The following is a 16,740-nucleotide window of genomic DNA, read 5'->3' on the forward strand; positions in this document are numbered from 1 at the left end:
CCTTAGAAGAGAGGAACAGCAAGACCTTTCCTGTCCAGGGCAACAATTCTCAGAAAAAGACATCAATTTCTCCAAGTGGGGCTGGGATGCTTGCTTCTCAGTTAGGATGAAGGTATAATGAGGCAGGTGGGACGTGTGTGAGTGAACCTGTAAGACCCACCAGTCAGGTAGCCGTGGACTGATCCCCAGGAGGAGGGATATCGGTGTGGTTCGGTTGGCTGACAGCTCGGGGAGCCCTTATTGAAAAATCAATGTCCATTTGTGCGTCCAGCTCACCTGGCTGACTGCCAGCTTGCCTGAAGTCACCTAATGAAGCCTGATCCCGTTACCTGATTCCTCATTCGCTGCCTCAAAGTGACTTTGTGGCTGAAGTCATCCCTTTAGTTTCTTCTCCTCCTCTATTCTGAGGATCAAATGCATCTGCCAGTCGCACTGTGTGCGAGTATGTGGCGGGTATATGAGATCTGTCTGTGGGACAGCACAAACACTTGATCAAAATAGTACTGATATGTCATGTCAAGAACATCAATCAGAACATACCGCAAGCTGAAAAGAGCAATGCGTCTAATTCTATAATAATATGGGAGAGCAGCAAATCTTTTTAAGGAACCCAATGTAATTGTGTCTTCAAGTTTCTAAACATTTTTGTAGGTTTTTTTGGGATTCTCTTTGCAGCCTCCCAACAAGATTTTGTAGTGCCTATATACTTGATTTCACATGTTCACACTTACAAATGGTCAGATGTGGCTTTTTAAATCAAAGAATCACAAGTATGTGTATTTGGTTTGTTATCCAAGAGGAGGGGTCCGAGTTTGGAATTTGGCTCAAACCCTTTTTGCAACTGTTATTAGTATATCTGTTAAAGGGACAGTTCACCCCAAAATGAAAATTCTTTCATTAATTACTTATCCTCATATCGCTCCAAACCCGTAAGACTTTCGTTCATCTGAGAAACATGAGTTTTGTTTTTCCATAGACAGCTACGCAACTATCACTTTGATGCTTCAAAAAGCTTATAAAGAGATTTTAAACTGATCCATATGAATTGAGCCGTTTAATACAAAATTTTCTGAAGAGATTTAATTGCTTTATATGATGAGCAGATTTAAAGGAACTGTATGTGAGAAATGTATTTCAATTAATCATAAAATGGCTCTGATATGTCCCTAGACAATAAGAAATCATGTTAATTTCAAATACTTATATCACTGACAACAATAGTCCAGCCAGGATATTGTCATTTAAAAGTTGTTGTTGCAGCCCTCAACTGATGTTGATGTTGACATGATGTTGTGTTTTGGCCTGAAGCTCCACCCTCCAACTATCGACCAATCACAAAGTCAGTAGTGTTTTGGCATCTGGGTTGCCAGCTCTGCTCTAGTTACCACAACTGCAGCTACAAACGTTCCTGCTGATCCGGCAGCCTATCTGGCAACCTCGAGTCAGGGGGAGGGGGAGAGGGGATACACCGCTCTACAGTCATTTGAAAGTGATTGCAGTACCAGTTTTGGCCACAATCTTACATACACTTCCTTTAATTTAGGCTTTTATCCACATAAACATTCATCAACGCAAACATCAGTTATTGTTAATGGAACTAGCTCAAGCATGTTGCTTGAGATGTGAGAACCAATGAGGTGTTATGCGGCATGTTTGAGCTTCGGCAAGAGGTTTGTTTTTGCGTGACAAGCAGGTTTGGTTGAGCTTCTATTTATGTTCGCTGATGATTGTTTATACGTGAATAAAAGCCTAAATTAAATCTACTCATCAAATAAAGCGATTGAGTCTCTTCAGAAAATTTGGACTAAACTGCTCAATTCATATTAACTTTTTGAAGCGTCAAAGTAGCCTAGTAGTTGTGTAGCTGTCAAATGGAGGATTTCATGAGACAAATCTTAATTTGTTCTGAAGATGAATAAAATTCTTACGGCTTTGGAACAACATGAGGGTGAGTAATTAATGACATACTTTTTATTTTTCTGTGAACTATCCCTTTAAGAATGAACTACACTATTGACATTCATATGCCAGCGGCGGTGAATTTAGTCTCTTTCCACACTTAAGTCCTTTAGAGTTTATGGCGCCCTTGCAGACTGGAGAAGACAGGACCGAGCTGGTTTAAACTCATTTGACCTACACTTGTATTTGCATGACTCTTTAAAAATCCTACCTGCATTCGTTAGACATCATATCCACCCACCGTTCAAAGTGAGAGGAACAAAGTGTCCTGTCTGCCCCCTGCCGTTTCCTCCTCTCCTCCGTCGGACGGCCATTGCGGGGTACAGCACGGCGTTGGTGTATAATGCAATTTGGTTGATTAAAAGAAAACATTAAAGCACTACCTTATTGAATTTGACGGCACGTACAGAACCGGATCTTTGCTGGCCACTCTCTTTTATTGGCTGGGATAAAGGGGATCACGTCATCCTCATCCTCCCCAACACACACACAAATTTCGAGCCTAAGACAAACCGAAGCTAGGACGTCGGTCAGGACGGAGATTTGTTTAGCTCGCCCCTTCACCGCTCAGCCCTTCCGTCGTAAACTGAACTTCTGCCAAGCTTGAGTCAAGAGACCCTCCAGTCAGGCAAATGAGGGAGTCCTTTTATTTATCTCTAAACAAGACCGGTGACTTATAGCCTCCTTACTCTTTGCTTTCTCACCTCAGTGACTCATTCATTGTTCTAAGAGAGTCTGGAACAAGCAGAACAATGAAAGAGAGATGGGCTAAACACCAAACACCTGTCAATTCACTCCGAAGGGCTCCAAGTACATGCTCTCCCTATTCCATTTGTCTGATTTATCATCCGTACTGTCCCGAGAGCAATCACCATCAAACACTCTCAAAGCTGTGTCAGTGACAAGACGATGAGGCACATCAGACCAGCTGTACTAACCAATAACAACTGAGACTTAGAAGGGATTTGCATTAAGCTTGAGCTGTCAATCAAAAACAGACTTATTTTTCAGTTGAGCTCTGGTAGACATAGACACATGAAATAACATTACCAATGTCATTTTTCAGCAATATCTCAGAAATTATATTTCATGCTAATTGACTGAGACAAAATCTGCCTTGCTTTAATTTGGGCTAAGAATTGGATTTCATCCGCCTATTCATGTTCCAAGATCTATGCAGGGTTGTGGAGGCAACTGGATTTCAGTTATTATTTTATTATTATGGAAACTGTGTGTAAAATATTGGTGGATCATTTATCCTATAGTTTAAGGATATGAATAGTTAATGGCCAATTTGAGTAAATTATTACTTGATTAAGTAATTGGTCATATCTCAGACAGGTCATGTTCATGAAAGACCAATTGTTCTCATGGGATTTCATCTGAAGAAATTGTTTTTTTTAATATTTTAATATGCAGCTGTGGTAATGGACAAAAAAAAAAACTTTTTTTGGCTATATCAAATTTAAAGGGACAGTAACACACACACACACACACACACACACACACACACACACACACACACACACACACACACACACACACACACACACACACACACACACACACACGTTGTGTTTTTGTGAATAGTGGGGACTTTCCATAGGCGTAATTGATTTTTAACAGAACAAACTGTATATTTTATCCCCTACACTGCCCCTGCCCACAGGAAACATTCAGCATTTTTTTTTTTTTAAACATAATTTAGTATGTTTATGGCTGCTTAACAATGATATTAGGAAAATTAGTTTTGACTGTGCAGCCGCTCTTGGGTCATCATCCGGCTCAGTTGAATTCTCAAACAATGGTGGTAATGCAGGCAGAACAGTAATATAGCTAGTTGAATATTTAGTGTCCCTAACTAAGCAAACCAAAAGCTCCATCAGTTGACAGAATGGAGAAAAATACTTTGGGAGAAACCAGGCTCAGTTTGGGGGCTAGTTCTCCTGGCCAATGAATAAACAGTGCATGATTATGATTCAGGCAGCATTACAGGTCAGAAATCAGATTAGATCAGAACATTCAGAATATTTGTCCGGTTCCACCTTGTCGAAGATTGGCGTCATCACGCTTGTGCGTCACACGCGTGCATCACGCTTGTGCATCACGCTTGTGTCATCACTCATCAAGCTTATGGGCTTGTTGAGGATCATTGCCGCTGGCTGACGCATCGATGAGGCCTTCTCAGGGCAAAGTGTGGATGGCAGCCTCTGTAGACACTTCATGGATGCGCTCTGGTCATGTCTAGGTGCAGATCCACCATCTGATCTGAATAAGTGCCGGATCCGGCTGACGACAGTAAACATCAGGATAAACAGAGAGACTAATATTAGCGTAGATGCCATTCTTCTTATGATGTAAACGCGTACATTTAGTGTTATAGGAAGTGTTACTGGTTCCAGCTGACCTAGTTATTGCAGCCTAACAATCATTTAACTTATTTGAATAATAGAAATTACATTTTCTATGGGTATTCCAAAGTAAATGGATGTGTTTTATGTGTCTGCTTCCTGAACAATGCTGTTCCAGAGTTTAGTTGCTAAATAGGAAAAGGATCTGCCGCCTGCAGATGAATTTGATATTCTAGGTATTATCTGTATTAACCGGCCATAATTTTGAGACTGCTCTAGACGTGAAGGAGTATAATGTGTTGAGAGCTTGGTCAAGTACCAGGGAGCTAACACATTTAGTGCTTTATAAGTAATAAGTAGATTTTAAAATGTATGCGATGTTTAATAGGGAGCAAGTGCCGTGTAAGGTCTTGTAAGATTTTGCTGGAGTTTGTTTACTAAGTGTGCAGGGCAACCACCAAGTAGAGCATTACAATAATTTTAGCCTTGAGGTCATGAAAAGATGAACTAACTGTTCAATATTATGCATGTCGTAATTTAGATATACTGTATTTTTAAGATGCAAGAATGCAAAACTGCAGAAAGTTTGCGCTCCAAATTGTCTGTGCGCTGATTGTGTTAGGGAGTAAGGATTGATTTATTTACCTCGAAAGAGAGTTTGAGGTAAATAAATCATTTTGCAATGTGCTGCTATTGCGGCAGGACGTGCAAATGTTTGGGCTTTGTTTCTGTTTGATAAAATTGTAAATATATCTATTAAAATACTGATATTGTGGCCCAACTCCTCCCTAAACCTCCCACTGCCCAGTATCTAACTCTTTTATTGGCTGTTGGTCAATGTAATTTTCAGTCAGAACTCATTTCACGTAAATTCCCGTATTTTTTTCTTCTTTTTTTAATGAGACAAATCTGATATTATTTTAATCTTATAGCTGTGATTTAAAATTTGATCTAGTTATTTAATGCTGATCTAACCAGCAGAAAAGATGGGTTTAAAGTTGCCCGTTGCAACACTGTGTTACAACATGCCCCAATTAGAACTATGATATTATATTCTATATTATTAATTCTTTTGAGAAACTATGACCTTTTTTTGAATAAAGAGTCAATATTCTGAAAGTATTAATAATTATTTGAACTATGATGCATAGCTGCTTTTTTCAACGTGTTTGTTGTCAAACTTGTTTTTTCTTTTTTAATTATGAAAAGATGCTATTATTTGATATGAAAACGTTAAAGGTGCACTATGGCCCTGTCCCAAATGACTTTCGGTCTTGTGGACCTATTTCGTCCGCTAGAGGTCACCTATTAAAAACTAAGGCATAGTTTGATGACGCAAAGTTTGAGCACAGAATGTTTGAGCACAGAATGTCTTCGCCTCACAGCCAGCGGAAAAGAATCGGGATAGGACTCGTAACTGTTATTAACATACTGTAGTATGAAGCAGAGCAGAACCGAGTAGGAGCTGAGCAAGGCCGCTGGAGCGATTGAAGGCAACATGCACATCGCGAGCAGTGGGACTTTTATTTTGCCACAGTCGCCTTCGCCATTTCAGCTTTTCCGGCCATGAGTATGAGGTAACGCAGCTCTGTTTATCATATTAGATACATTTTAAGTGTGTTGAAAACTATGTTATGACCAAGCGGCAACCTCCCGCGATCTCTCTTGAAGCCAGTATGGAAGTAATGTAAACTGCAATTCACCGACTGGCCACAAGGGACATACTCCAGAAGGGAGCAGAATCTCATTGAGCCTCATGTTAAAATTCCCAACTTTACAGCAGAAAAAAACTTGGTTACTTTGAGTGACAGGTGGATAGCCATTTATCCGCCGTCTATAGTTATTGTGTCACCTAAGCTCTGCCCATTTTTAGCCCATTTTCTGTTATTTCTTTTATTGCACTATTTCTGTTTTCTGTGTCTGGAGTGACACGCGATGACGCATTTGCAAGATGGCAATGCCCATCTCGCCATTACTTTAAGCTTCAGAACGGCTTATCTGAATCCTATGGGTGACATCACGGACACTACGTCCATATTTTTTTACTGTCTATGGTTATGACGTTACTCTGCGTGTTCACTCGGAGGCTGCAATGATACTTGTTGCACACTGCTAAGAGAAAAACGTTTCTGCAAAATAAAACTGGAAACCGAGGATAACACAGATATGCTGCAATTGACAGGCAACACCCTCACACGTCCCGTTTCCTTGGTTATAAAGGCAATTTTCTCAAGATTTTCTCACTAAGTAGTTGGAAACATGTTGGATATTGTAAGTACTCAACTGAACAAAATTTTTAACACTGCTCTAGTGGTTTTTAGATATTTTACTGAAAAAAGTTACATAGTGCACCTTTAGGCTTAATTGTATTTTATTGACTTTTTTTTTTTTTACTAGGCCTAAATAGTTTGTCTTGTATACATTTTTTCTTATATCAGATAACATTTAAGCTGTCACATGTACCCCACCATGGGGCATGTTCTCACATTTCACTGCTTTCAGGTAAATCTTAGAAAAAAGTAAACATTGTATTAATGAAACAAAACCAATTGTACTAGACATGTGAAATTAATGTGGGAAAAAATTATTAAATTAATTTATACAAACCGAGAAAGTCAAAAAGTGTTAGGTTGTGTATCTATATATATATTGTTTGTCTATATAAATCTCTATAAATCTCTCTCTCTCTCTCTCTCTCTCTCTCTCTCTCTCTCTCTCTCTCTCTCTATATATATATATATATATATATAGAGAGAGAGAGAGAGAGAGAGAGAGAGAGAGAGAGAGAGAGAGAGAGAGAGATTTATAGAGATTTATAATATATATATATAGAGAGAGAGAGAGAGAGAGAGAGAGAGAGAGAGAGAGAGAGAGAGAGAGAGAGAGAGAGAGAGAGAGAGATATATATATATAGAGAGAGAGAGAGAGAGAGAGAGAGAGAGAGAGAGAGAGAGAGAGAGAGAGAGAGAGAGAGAGAGAGAGAGAGAGAGAGAGAGAGAGAGATTTATAGAGATAATTTCCAAACTGAACGCTTAGACAAAAGACAAAACAGGTGACAGTCAAATCATTGGCATTTAAGTAATGCTACAAAGTACACAATCTGTCAGTTGTTCTGCTCTTGTGTTTACAGTAGCCACTGTCAGGGCCAGAAAGTGGAGTCCGGCTCCAAGGTTAAGAGTGATGACAGCGCACAGCATCAGGTCTCGGTGCAGCTGAGAAACCCGAGAACGGCCCAGATACGATCGTTCGCCAGTGATTCCCGCAAACGGTCCTCTCCACTCCACAGATAGCCGAGGGGGGAGGAGGGGAGAAGGCAAGGCCTGAGCGAGATCACGTCGGGGCATCACATACCTTGTCAACATCACCACTAAACAATATGACGCAGCACTAATTCTTGACACGGTGCGCGAGCGCGACATGCAAACAAAAGACGCCTTGACCCTTGCGATACGCGAGAGGAAACTAACCCTCGTTCCACATGCCTGCTGGTCTCTTACCCTTTAACAGCTATTGACGTGAATAAATAATTCAACTCTTTGTTTGTAGCCCAAATTGAGGGTTCTTGGGGAGGAGAGAAACACTTGATGCGGCACAAGCGAGCCTAAATAATGCACAAGCAAGGAGATACGAGGTCAGGTCACCTCTCATACATGCGTGTTTGCGTTTCATAACAATACCAGCGAGAGGAAAAGGTTGTCGTGCAGTTACACGGGCTACGTGTAATGAGGCCGTTTCACAGATGCATAAGCGGGAAGCGTTTAAAGCTGTTTGTTTGCATTGGCTATGGCTGATATAAAAATAGGTTCAAGTGTGGTAACTTCCTTGCGAAACTGAATTCTTTCGAAAACTTCACTAATCTAAAATCTGCTATCGCAGAGTTCTGCACATGGAAGCGAAAAAAAGCCTGTAAACTGATAACAGAGATGCATGATCAGATACCACCATGCAATTTATAAAATCAAATAAGCTGTGAATCTAGGGTAAACTATGGACCCAGCAGTCAGTTTATGCGAGAGCTAAAGGTGCCACCTCCTGGTCGTTAGTGGAAACTACATAATAATAATAATAATAATAAAGAAATAAGTTTATTACCATTAATTGAACTGACCATAAAAATGAGATATGTTTATATTAACTTTGCTTGACATTGATTGTCCAAAGTGTAGAATGTGCTGCCTATTTTTGTTAATTTTCTTGTTAATAGTCTGGTTTAGAGAGACCGACTTCAGGTTAATTTGATGCTTGCAGGTCGAAAAAAGTCCTATCCATATACAACAAGGAAAAAAGATGGAAAAAATGTCTTCAAATTCCAGGTAAGAAAGCACAGAGAAAATGAAAAGCATTTTAACTGTGAAACTCTGCTTGCTGTCAATGTGCTTTTGCTTCTTTCTTTTTTTTTATTTCCCCCACAGCTGATACCAAACGCTCAATGCAAATGAAATGTGACAAAGGCAATCATTTCGGGATGCTTTTTTAGTTCTCATGTTGATACCGCAGGGCTTTATTTTCACCCTCCTTCGCCGGATCTAAACAGACTATTAGTTTCTTCACAGCTTCCTATGCCAGGACGGACCACAACGAGCCGTTCTAAAGACACCTACACCCTTAAAAATAAAGTGCCAGTAATAACCAAAAATGGGTTTTCACAGTGATGCAATAGAAGAACCATTTTTGGTTCCGCTAAGAACCATTTTGTAAAAGGTTCTTTAAAGAACCATTGTTTCCTAACCATTGTATAGTCTAAAGAACCTTTTTGCACTACAAAGAACCTATTGTGCGATGGAAAGGTTCTTTGGATATTAAAGGTTCTTCATAGAACCATACACCCTGCCAAATAACCCAAAAACCTGTATTTTTAAGAGTGTACTGATTGGCATCCTTTGAAAAGCAATCATATGCTGCACTTTTGTGGGCTAGCTTGGACAATGAATCAGTTTAGATGATAACAAATGACACCATCTGTCCGTAACTATGCTTGTATTCCAGTGTTTCAGGGTCTAAAAGCTCAACATTTTGCAGAAAGGTCAATCTCTAACAACAAGATTGCAGTCGCTTAGGCTAATACTTTAGATAGGGAGAGTAAAATATTGCCTGGATTGCCTTATGTTGCTGTCTTATATGTGGCATATATGACGAAGGACTGCTAATGAAACTATTTGGAGACTTGGATGAAATTTTAGTTGTCTTTTCTGAATCCGTTTTTTATTTTTATTTTTAGGAGTGTGTATGCATTGACCACATAAATGTGACTTTTCCATTTGCAATTGAATCTGGATTGTTTATGCAGACAGGTAGAAACCTCTCTGAGCCAAAGAGGCCCCTCAGAGATTTCCCGTGGGCTTTTAGAAGCATTCTTATTCCACCTCATTATGACAAATGCTGCAGGCTAATAGAGCTGATGGGAGAAACTAATCTAGGTGCTAACGCAGAGTGCAGGGGAGCATAGTTCCATTTCAGCTAAAGAGCTTAAAGGATTGTATTTACATTACAAAGAGATATCAAGTCTAATGTTAATAAACCTTGGTAAGCCATTCAAATACCTACATTGTGCTGCTACTAAAAATAATGCTGAGGAAACGCAGCCAAGAGTTGGGGTCAGATCCCTGAGGCTGCCTCAGTGGAAAGCTCTTCTCAGAAATCAATACCACTGGAAATTGTCCACAGGGTTTCCAAGGGTACAAGTATACACACTTCAACTTTCCATCGAATGCTGGAGCATTTCTGTAGGAACAAGTGGCATCCCTGTGCTAGTGAATGAGTGGATGGGACTAGATGACTAAAAGCTTCCAGTGAGGTTAATGTGTTCCATCTTGAGAAGCTGAAGTGTACAACAAACAAACGCACGAAAAACGTCTTTATTGGAAACGCTGCAAGTGCTTTAGTTGATTCAATCCTTCCGTAAAATCTGCAGTGCTAAGCGCATTTTCCAGAAAACCTTCATTCTCTTTAATCATGTACGAGTTTGGAGAACCCAGTTTTCTAAGAACATATTGCTGATGGAGGCAAGCTGCCATGGATGTTGCAAAGATTTAAAGTTGTCCCCTTACATGACAGTGTAATGGACAGTATTGCTATTTTCAGCTTTCTAAATACTGACATGATAGAGTTCTGAAACATGATTTCTATTACAAGAACTAGGGTGCAGAGAGTGGTTAAAGGGAAAGTTCACCAGAAAATAAACCATAACGTTGACTGGACCCATTGACTTCCATAGTAGGAAAAAAATACTGTGGATGTCAGTGAGGCCCATCAACTGTTTGGTTACCAACATTATTTCTCATACAGGTTTGGAACAGCATAAGGGTTCGTAATGACAACATTTTCATTTTTGGGTGAACTAGGCCTATCCCTTTAAGGGAACAAATTACTTTCTATGTTTTACAGAACCTTTTGCTTAACGTCAACTTGCAGAAAATGCACAATATACTTTAGATATTGTTAGCTTATAGCCTCTATTTTATGACAGGTAAAACTATGCTCTGACTAATCTTGCATCGAAATAAAAAAGGAGTCAAGTTGAATATTCATTGAAAAATAACAACAATACTTTATATTGGCAATTACCCCATGCGCCAAACTGCAATAGAAACCTGCGATACAGTTGTTTTGGTTACCTCCTACAGGTGACTTTGCAGCCTTTTCCTACTTCCCACTTCTGAAGTCGTGATTATGAACTCATCACATTAAAATTTCATGTCCATTGTTTTTCTAGCAAACTATAGTATTTAAGGTAATTCTGATAGCACGTGAAAGAAGAATAATTAGCGTCTATTTTGTGATAGGTAAAAGTATATGCACTCTGACAGTTTTACTAACTGTTCCATTTACATGCTGCCTTCAGCATGAACTTAGTGATTCTACGGTATTAACTTTTAGAATTCCCTTTTGAGACTTTCTCCTAGACAATCTGGGCTCATTAGGCCTTTCTATAAAATTTAGATCTTACTGTGAGGAACCTATCATGAGCAATGACAAATTTTCCTACAAAATTTCAAACCGCTAACTTACCAGTTACTAACTTAAACATTACTTGTTAAATTGATAACAAATGTGAAGCATCTACACTGCTTTAAAACTTTAAAGGGGTACTTCAGCGCTGGGAAGATGAATCTGTATTTAAACTGGGTCATTAATGTAGTAGAAATGTGAAATCATTTTTTAATTTGGTGCTTTCTAGACTGAGAAAAGACAGAAAATGTATTTTTGTCTCATGAAACAAATTTGTCTCATTTGTCTCATGTGGATGAAAGACAACAATTCCCAGAATGCTTCAATATACTGCCCTACGAGGCCACTCAAAGCCACTGCTACTGAATCACTCTGACTGGATCACTTTCCCACTGTGACCACGTTCATTTTCATAAAATCAGTTCAGTTAGAGAACAGAAACTACTAGAAATTAAAAACTGAACGTGTATGTTCAATATGTGATTTTAGGCGCCGAGGGAGTTTCACACAGCACAAACACTGCAGGAGTCAAATTACATACATTCCTGATGAGCTGGTGTAAGAGGTCTCATGATGAGAGCTGAGGTAAACGCGACGGCACTCGCGGCATAGATTCACAGCGCGTGTTCAGTTCATGGCTTTGGAAGCTTAACATTCATAGGAATTAATTTGAGAAGTTAAAACACTTACATTGCTCTGTTGGCCCCACGATCATTTGAATATACTCCAGGGTTTCTACTGATACAAAGCCACATGCTAATCACTGTACCCTTTAATGAGTCTAAAGGTAAAATCTTTGCAGGAAAAGGCTAAATGCGACTTATAACCAGCTACTGTTTTGGAGACCGACATTCTCAGGTCTTTGTGTGCTTGTTTTTATGCAATATCAGGACACAAATGTGTATAATTACATGGGTATTACAAGGAGCGGGTGAAATATGAGGACATTTACACATGTCCCCATTTTTCTGAATGCTTATAAATTAGAATTAATTTTTTGGGGAAAGTAAAAATGCAGAATGTTTCCTGTTATGGGTTGGTTTAAGGGTGTAGGGTTTGTACAGTATAAAAACCATTATGCCTATGGAATGCACATTTCACAAAAACAATGTCTTTATCGTTGTGATGAAATGCCCAACTTATAAAATGTCAAATTCAGTTTTTAAATGGTCAAGGTTATTGCTATAAAATAGCTACACTAAAGATTTATCACAAGCAATGAAACAGAAAAATGAAGAATAATATAGTTTTATTTCATACCAGAGTCAGTTATGAGTTTTATGAACGGTCATTTATTATCAGAGTATGCACTGATAAACAGATTGTATTTGTAATTCTTATAATAAATCCTGTGAGCACAGAAGATATTTTCTTTCTCGATTGTGTCAATAATATAGGCTGAACTGTGTATATGGTGTCAGTGAGGATACAGGAGTTATGCTTCGCTCTCTCAGAGAGATGGATTTAAATTTCCAAAAGATGGCAGATCATTGTGTGGCAGCTTCCTCCATTAAATATTTATAAAATATTTTAGTGTTGGGTGGGGGGCTTGGGGTGGGCATGGCTTGTTCCACACATGAACTAACAAGGACAATGTGAGAAAATAATGGCAAAAACATCCAAAAAATACACTGCCATTTTAGCAGAGTTGCAAAGAACAATGCTTTTTGACAATCTAAATGCACCAAAGTGCTCCAAACCAGCGACTGTGTCACTCTGCATACCGTGATAAAATGGATGAAGTGGAAATATTTCCGTGCTCTGAAAGAGTAAGAAAGAGGCAGTGGGATTGTCAGTATTAGCAGCAGGATTCTGTACAATCGGACTCATAGCTAAATCAGCTTTAGTTCTCACATTTTCAGCTTGGAGAGTAAGGACTTGAATACTAATCAGCAACGTCATTTAACTTCCTGCCACACAACCTGAAGTTTCTAACCTCTGTTTATTCAAAAAGCAACTTGCTTTATGACAAATACAAATGTTATCATGCTGTATATTTCTGGAGCCTGAGAACTCTGTTATGGGATACTCGGTTTTTATGCATCAGTAAGCAATTGTCACTGATACAAGGTCGAAAAACAAGCTCTTTTGGCCATGCTGGAAAGGTCAAAGTTATGTTGATAGTCCAATGGAGATGAAGAGAGAACTCAGAACTGGAGAAAACAGTCAACTGATGGCATTGCCATTCTCCTCCTCGACCAAACTATGTGGTGGCGATGAGCGACTGGGGCTCGATCTTGTTCTTAAATTAATCGAACCGTAGAGCTTTGCGGAGTGCTTGGAATAAGCAAATGCTTTCCTTCTGTACATCTCACCCTTCCATATAGAAATCATTAGCAGAGTGGACAGCACCACTCCGCCTAATGTGAGAAGGCAAAGCCCTGCGATGACGCACCTGTCCAGGTGCGCGCCTATCCGGGCACTCTCGTTCTCGAGACTCTCCATTTCGCGTGCGGAGACATTGTCGGGGTTCACTCTGACGTCACGAGGGACCGTGTACGATATGATCACCAGCGAGATCCCGGTGATGAGGAACGTGACTGCGCTGATGAACCCATAATCCAAGGATTTCGCCGAACTCTCCGAGCTGAGATCAATGTCAGACATCAGCGACAACTCCTGGAGGCCTTCGGGGCGGATTTCGCTCGAGGAGTCGTGGAGCGAAGACATGCGCCGAGCACTTTTCTCGCTCGTGTCCGGGGTGGCCAACCGGAGATTGACGTTTTCATCAATGTAAGTGAACGAGGTCTCCAGCTCCTCGTCGCAACACACCCTGACCTTCTCCGCAGGATGATGGCGGTGCTGGCCATGTTGTCCTTTGAGGGGAGCCGTCCTTGGTGCTGAATTACACTGTCCCTCACAGGCAGGCACCTTCACAGGGGGACAAGCTTCTTCCACCGAACTGCTTAGTCTGTGAACATGAAGAGGGCTAGAGGACCAGTCCAATACCCCAGGGGGATCGGGTCTTGCCCCTCTATTATCTATGTAGAGTAACTCCACTGAGGCCATCAGATCCACTCCCACAGATCACATTGATTTCCTGCTTCATCAAGCCATCCACACTATACCTATACAAATGACAATTCAGATGAGAAATCAACTCACAGAATCTGCATTGTAGTTCGTTTTTGGTCATAACTATCGACCAATAGGTTTTTCATACAAATAATACTAGTTATTTGTACATTTAAATGTATGATAGTTAATATGTAGAACATATTTTTGTTGTTGTATTTCTACTTAAAAAAAAAAAAAAAACTAAATAGCATACTACAATAAAAACACTCAATATTTTAATAATAGCGATTCAATATTGCACATCGTCTTTTACCTTTATTGCATGCTAAATAAACGTATATACTTTTGACAAACTATTTTATTAAATACTATGTGACAAGCTTCTTTTTTTAGCACACCTCGTGTATTTTTCATTGAAATAATGTCTCTGAATTTTGGTAAATCTGTATGTCACTGTCACAGGACTGACCTGTGACCTATGAGATCCGATTTTCTCCTAAATAACTTTTTACCAAATGTTTACTTTATAGAAAGTGTAACTGCATTCTACATTTGTTAGTCAGTCTTGTATAACTACAGCACGTGCCCCTGATTTCAAGCATTACTGTGACTCAAGCATAGCCTATGCCCTTCTATTTATTGCTCTAACCCGAGTGTATTTGAACGAAATCCTTCGAGTCTTTAATGAAAGACGATTAGGCTATATTTACTGATTAGTCCTACTGATTCAACATCCAATTAGCAAAGCAATCCGTATAAAACCCAAGATAATCTATAAGTCCCTTTTAAACTCACGGCTCAACGGCCTACGGGAAATAGCGATACACTTCACAGTAGAGATCGATATCATGATATATATTACGGTCAATATACAGATACTTTTACATGTAGCCGTTTGAATATGTAAATTATTCACATTGTTTTAATTTATGTCATTACATCTATGCAAATTTGTTTTGAAATATATCTAAATAACGTTACATTTTCAGCTTTAATAATTAAAAAAAAACTATATAATAAACTAGGAAAGAGTGAATATCAGTATAAAAACGGCTCAAACCGATTATTGGTCTATATATGCTACTCGAAATAAAGTCGGCAATAGAACATTACACTGTTTACGCAATAAACATTTAAAAACGGACATATGATAGACACATGTAGGTTATACACTAGTTTTGGCACGTATCCATCAGACTGCATCGTTACACTCATCAATAGGTCATAGAATATACCGTGGAGAAAACGACACAAAAAGGACACATTTCGCATCTCGCTATATTTAGACACATTGTTTGTTTGGTATAATCAATTGTTTTGTTTGTTAATACCTTCTCGTCTGATGAACATTTTGGCCTCCCGACTGCTGCTCTCCGCCGTTCTCCCTCCCACGCTCCGTTTTAAAGATGAACTGAGCTCGTAATAGCGAAATGACTAATTCTACTATGGAAAAGGCCTTTTCATGAATAATTATATGATAGTTGTGACGTTCCACGGGAACTTTCCTATGGGGAAGTGTTCGAGTATAAATATAAATAAGATTGCTTCGACGTCGCTTAGCTACTGTCCTATAGCAATGCTTTCTTGTTGAATTTTTAATGAGTTGTTGCTGACGTTACTTGCAAACGCTCCAATGGCGAAGCAACCGCTTATGAATATTAACAACCAAGTCTTCGCCATAGTAAGATTCGTACATTTCTTCCGGTAGCTACGCCTCGCAGATTTACATCACTCTTGCATTGTGAAGTGCATCATAAGAGGTTTAAAATTGTTTTGGAACCATGGGAAATTAGGTTCTCGGAAGCGAAAATTAATTATCACCACAGCACAGTACAACTGGAAACTACAGCCTGCATGGAGACATTTCCCACAACGACCAGTAAGGAGCAGCGGCTGTGTTAAACCACACCTATTCTAACCATCTGCTCTGTGATTCTTTGAGAGCTTGAAAGATTACTGGTCAGTTTGAGCAAGCTCTATGTAATCTATTTTTAATCTTCATGCACTATGCGTATTCTTTAAAATGACCTTACATGAGTAAATATCTGTACATGCTTTTTAAACATTTTTAAGGCGTAGTCAGAAATAACCTCAAATCCAAAGGTCAGATCTCCCCTTGCCAACAAACAATCAATTTTATTTCTACAGATACGTTCTATTGTGTTCACCACCAGTACAAAAGATGGCTTCGGCTCAAGGCCAGGCAAGTTCCTATTTAACAGATGAGTCTGCAGAGAAGTGGGGCTTACTCAGCCAGAGATTAATGTCCCAGGCTGGTGGAGGCTCGGCTCAGGGAGTACGAGGTGCACAGTCATGAATTCCCATCTGTCATTGCTGGCTTTATGAGCATAGGTGAGGTAGGTGTATGAGACAGTACATTTGGACTATTTTCAACAGGACGGAAATCTCAGAATGGTGCACAGCTTATTTTGTGCTGCACACCCCTCTGAGATTTCCATACCGT

The 16,740-nt window shown here is 39.5% G+C and overlaps 1 protein-coding gene and 1 long non-coding RNA gene across 2 annotated transcripts; one reads left to right on the plus strand and one right to left on the minus strand.

The window, feature by feature from the left end:
• Window positions 1–7,884: 7,884 nt before the first annotated feature.
• On the plus strand, window positions 7,885–8,875 carry LOC137083964 (uncharacterized). Its single transcript, XR_010906665.1, has 3 exons — window positions 7,885–7,941; window positions 8,559–8,623; window positions 8,723–8,875. It is a non-coding gene; the product is annotated as an uncharacterized lncRNA (long non-coding RNA).
• Window positions 8,876–12,521: 3,646 nt separating this feature from the next.
• On the minus strand, window positions 12,522–15,696 carry LOC137083630 (transmembrane protein 74). The gene is made up of 2 exons (XM_067449577.1): window positions 15,608–15,696; window positions 12,522–14,326 (listed from the first exon to the last, which is right to left on the minus strand). The coding sequence occupies exon 2, from the start codon at window positions 14,265–14,267 to the stop codon at window positions 13,425–13,427; it is 843 nt and encodes a 280-aa protein (XP_067305678.1). The 5' UTR covers window positions 14,268–14,326; window positions 15,608–15,696; the 3' UTR covers window positions 12,522–13,424.
• Window positions 15,697–16,740: the final 1,044 nt, after the last annotated feature.

Source organism: Pseudorasbora parva, chromosome 7 (genome assembly GCF_024679245.1).
Source record: "Pseudorasbora parva isolate DD20220531a chromosome 7, ASM2467924v1, whole genome shotgun sequence".
NCBI classification, from domain to species: Eukaryota; Metazoa; Chordata; class Actinopteri; order Cypriniformes; family Gobionidae; genus Pseudorasbora; species Pseudorasbora parva.

Coding starts and splice junctions, on each gene's coding strand:
- LOC137083630 (XM_067449577.1), bottom strand. CDS start 14,267: ATGGCCTCAGTGGAGTTACTCTACATAGATAATAGAGGGGCAAGACCC.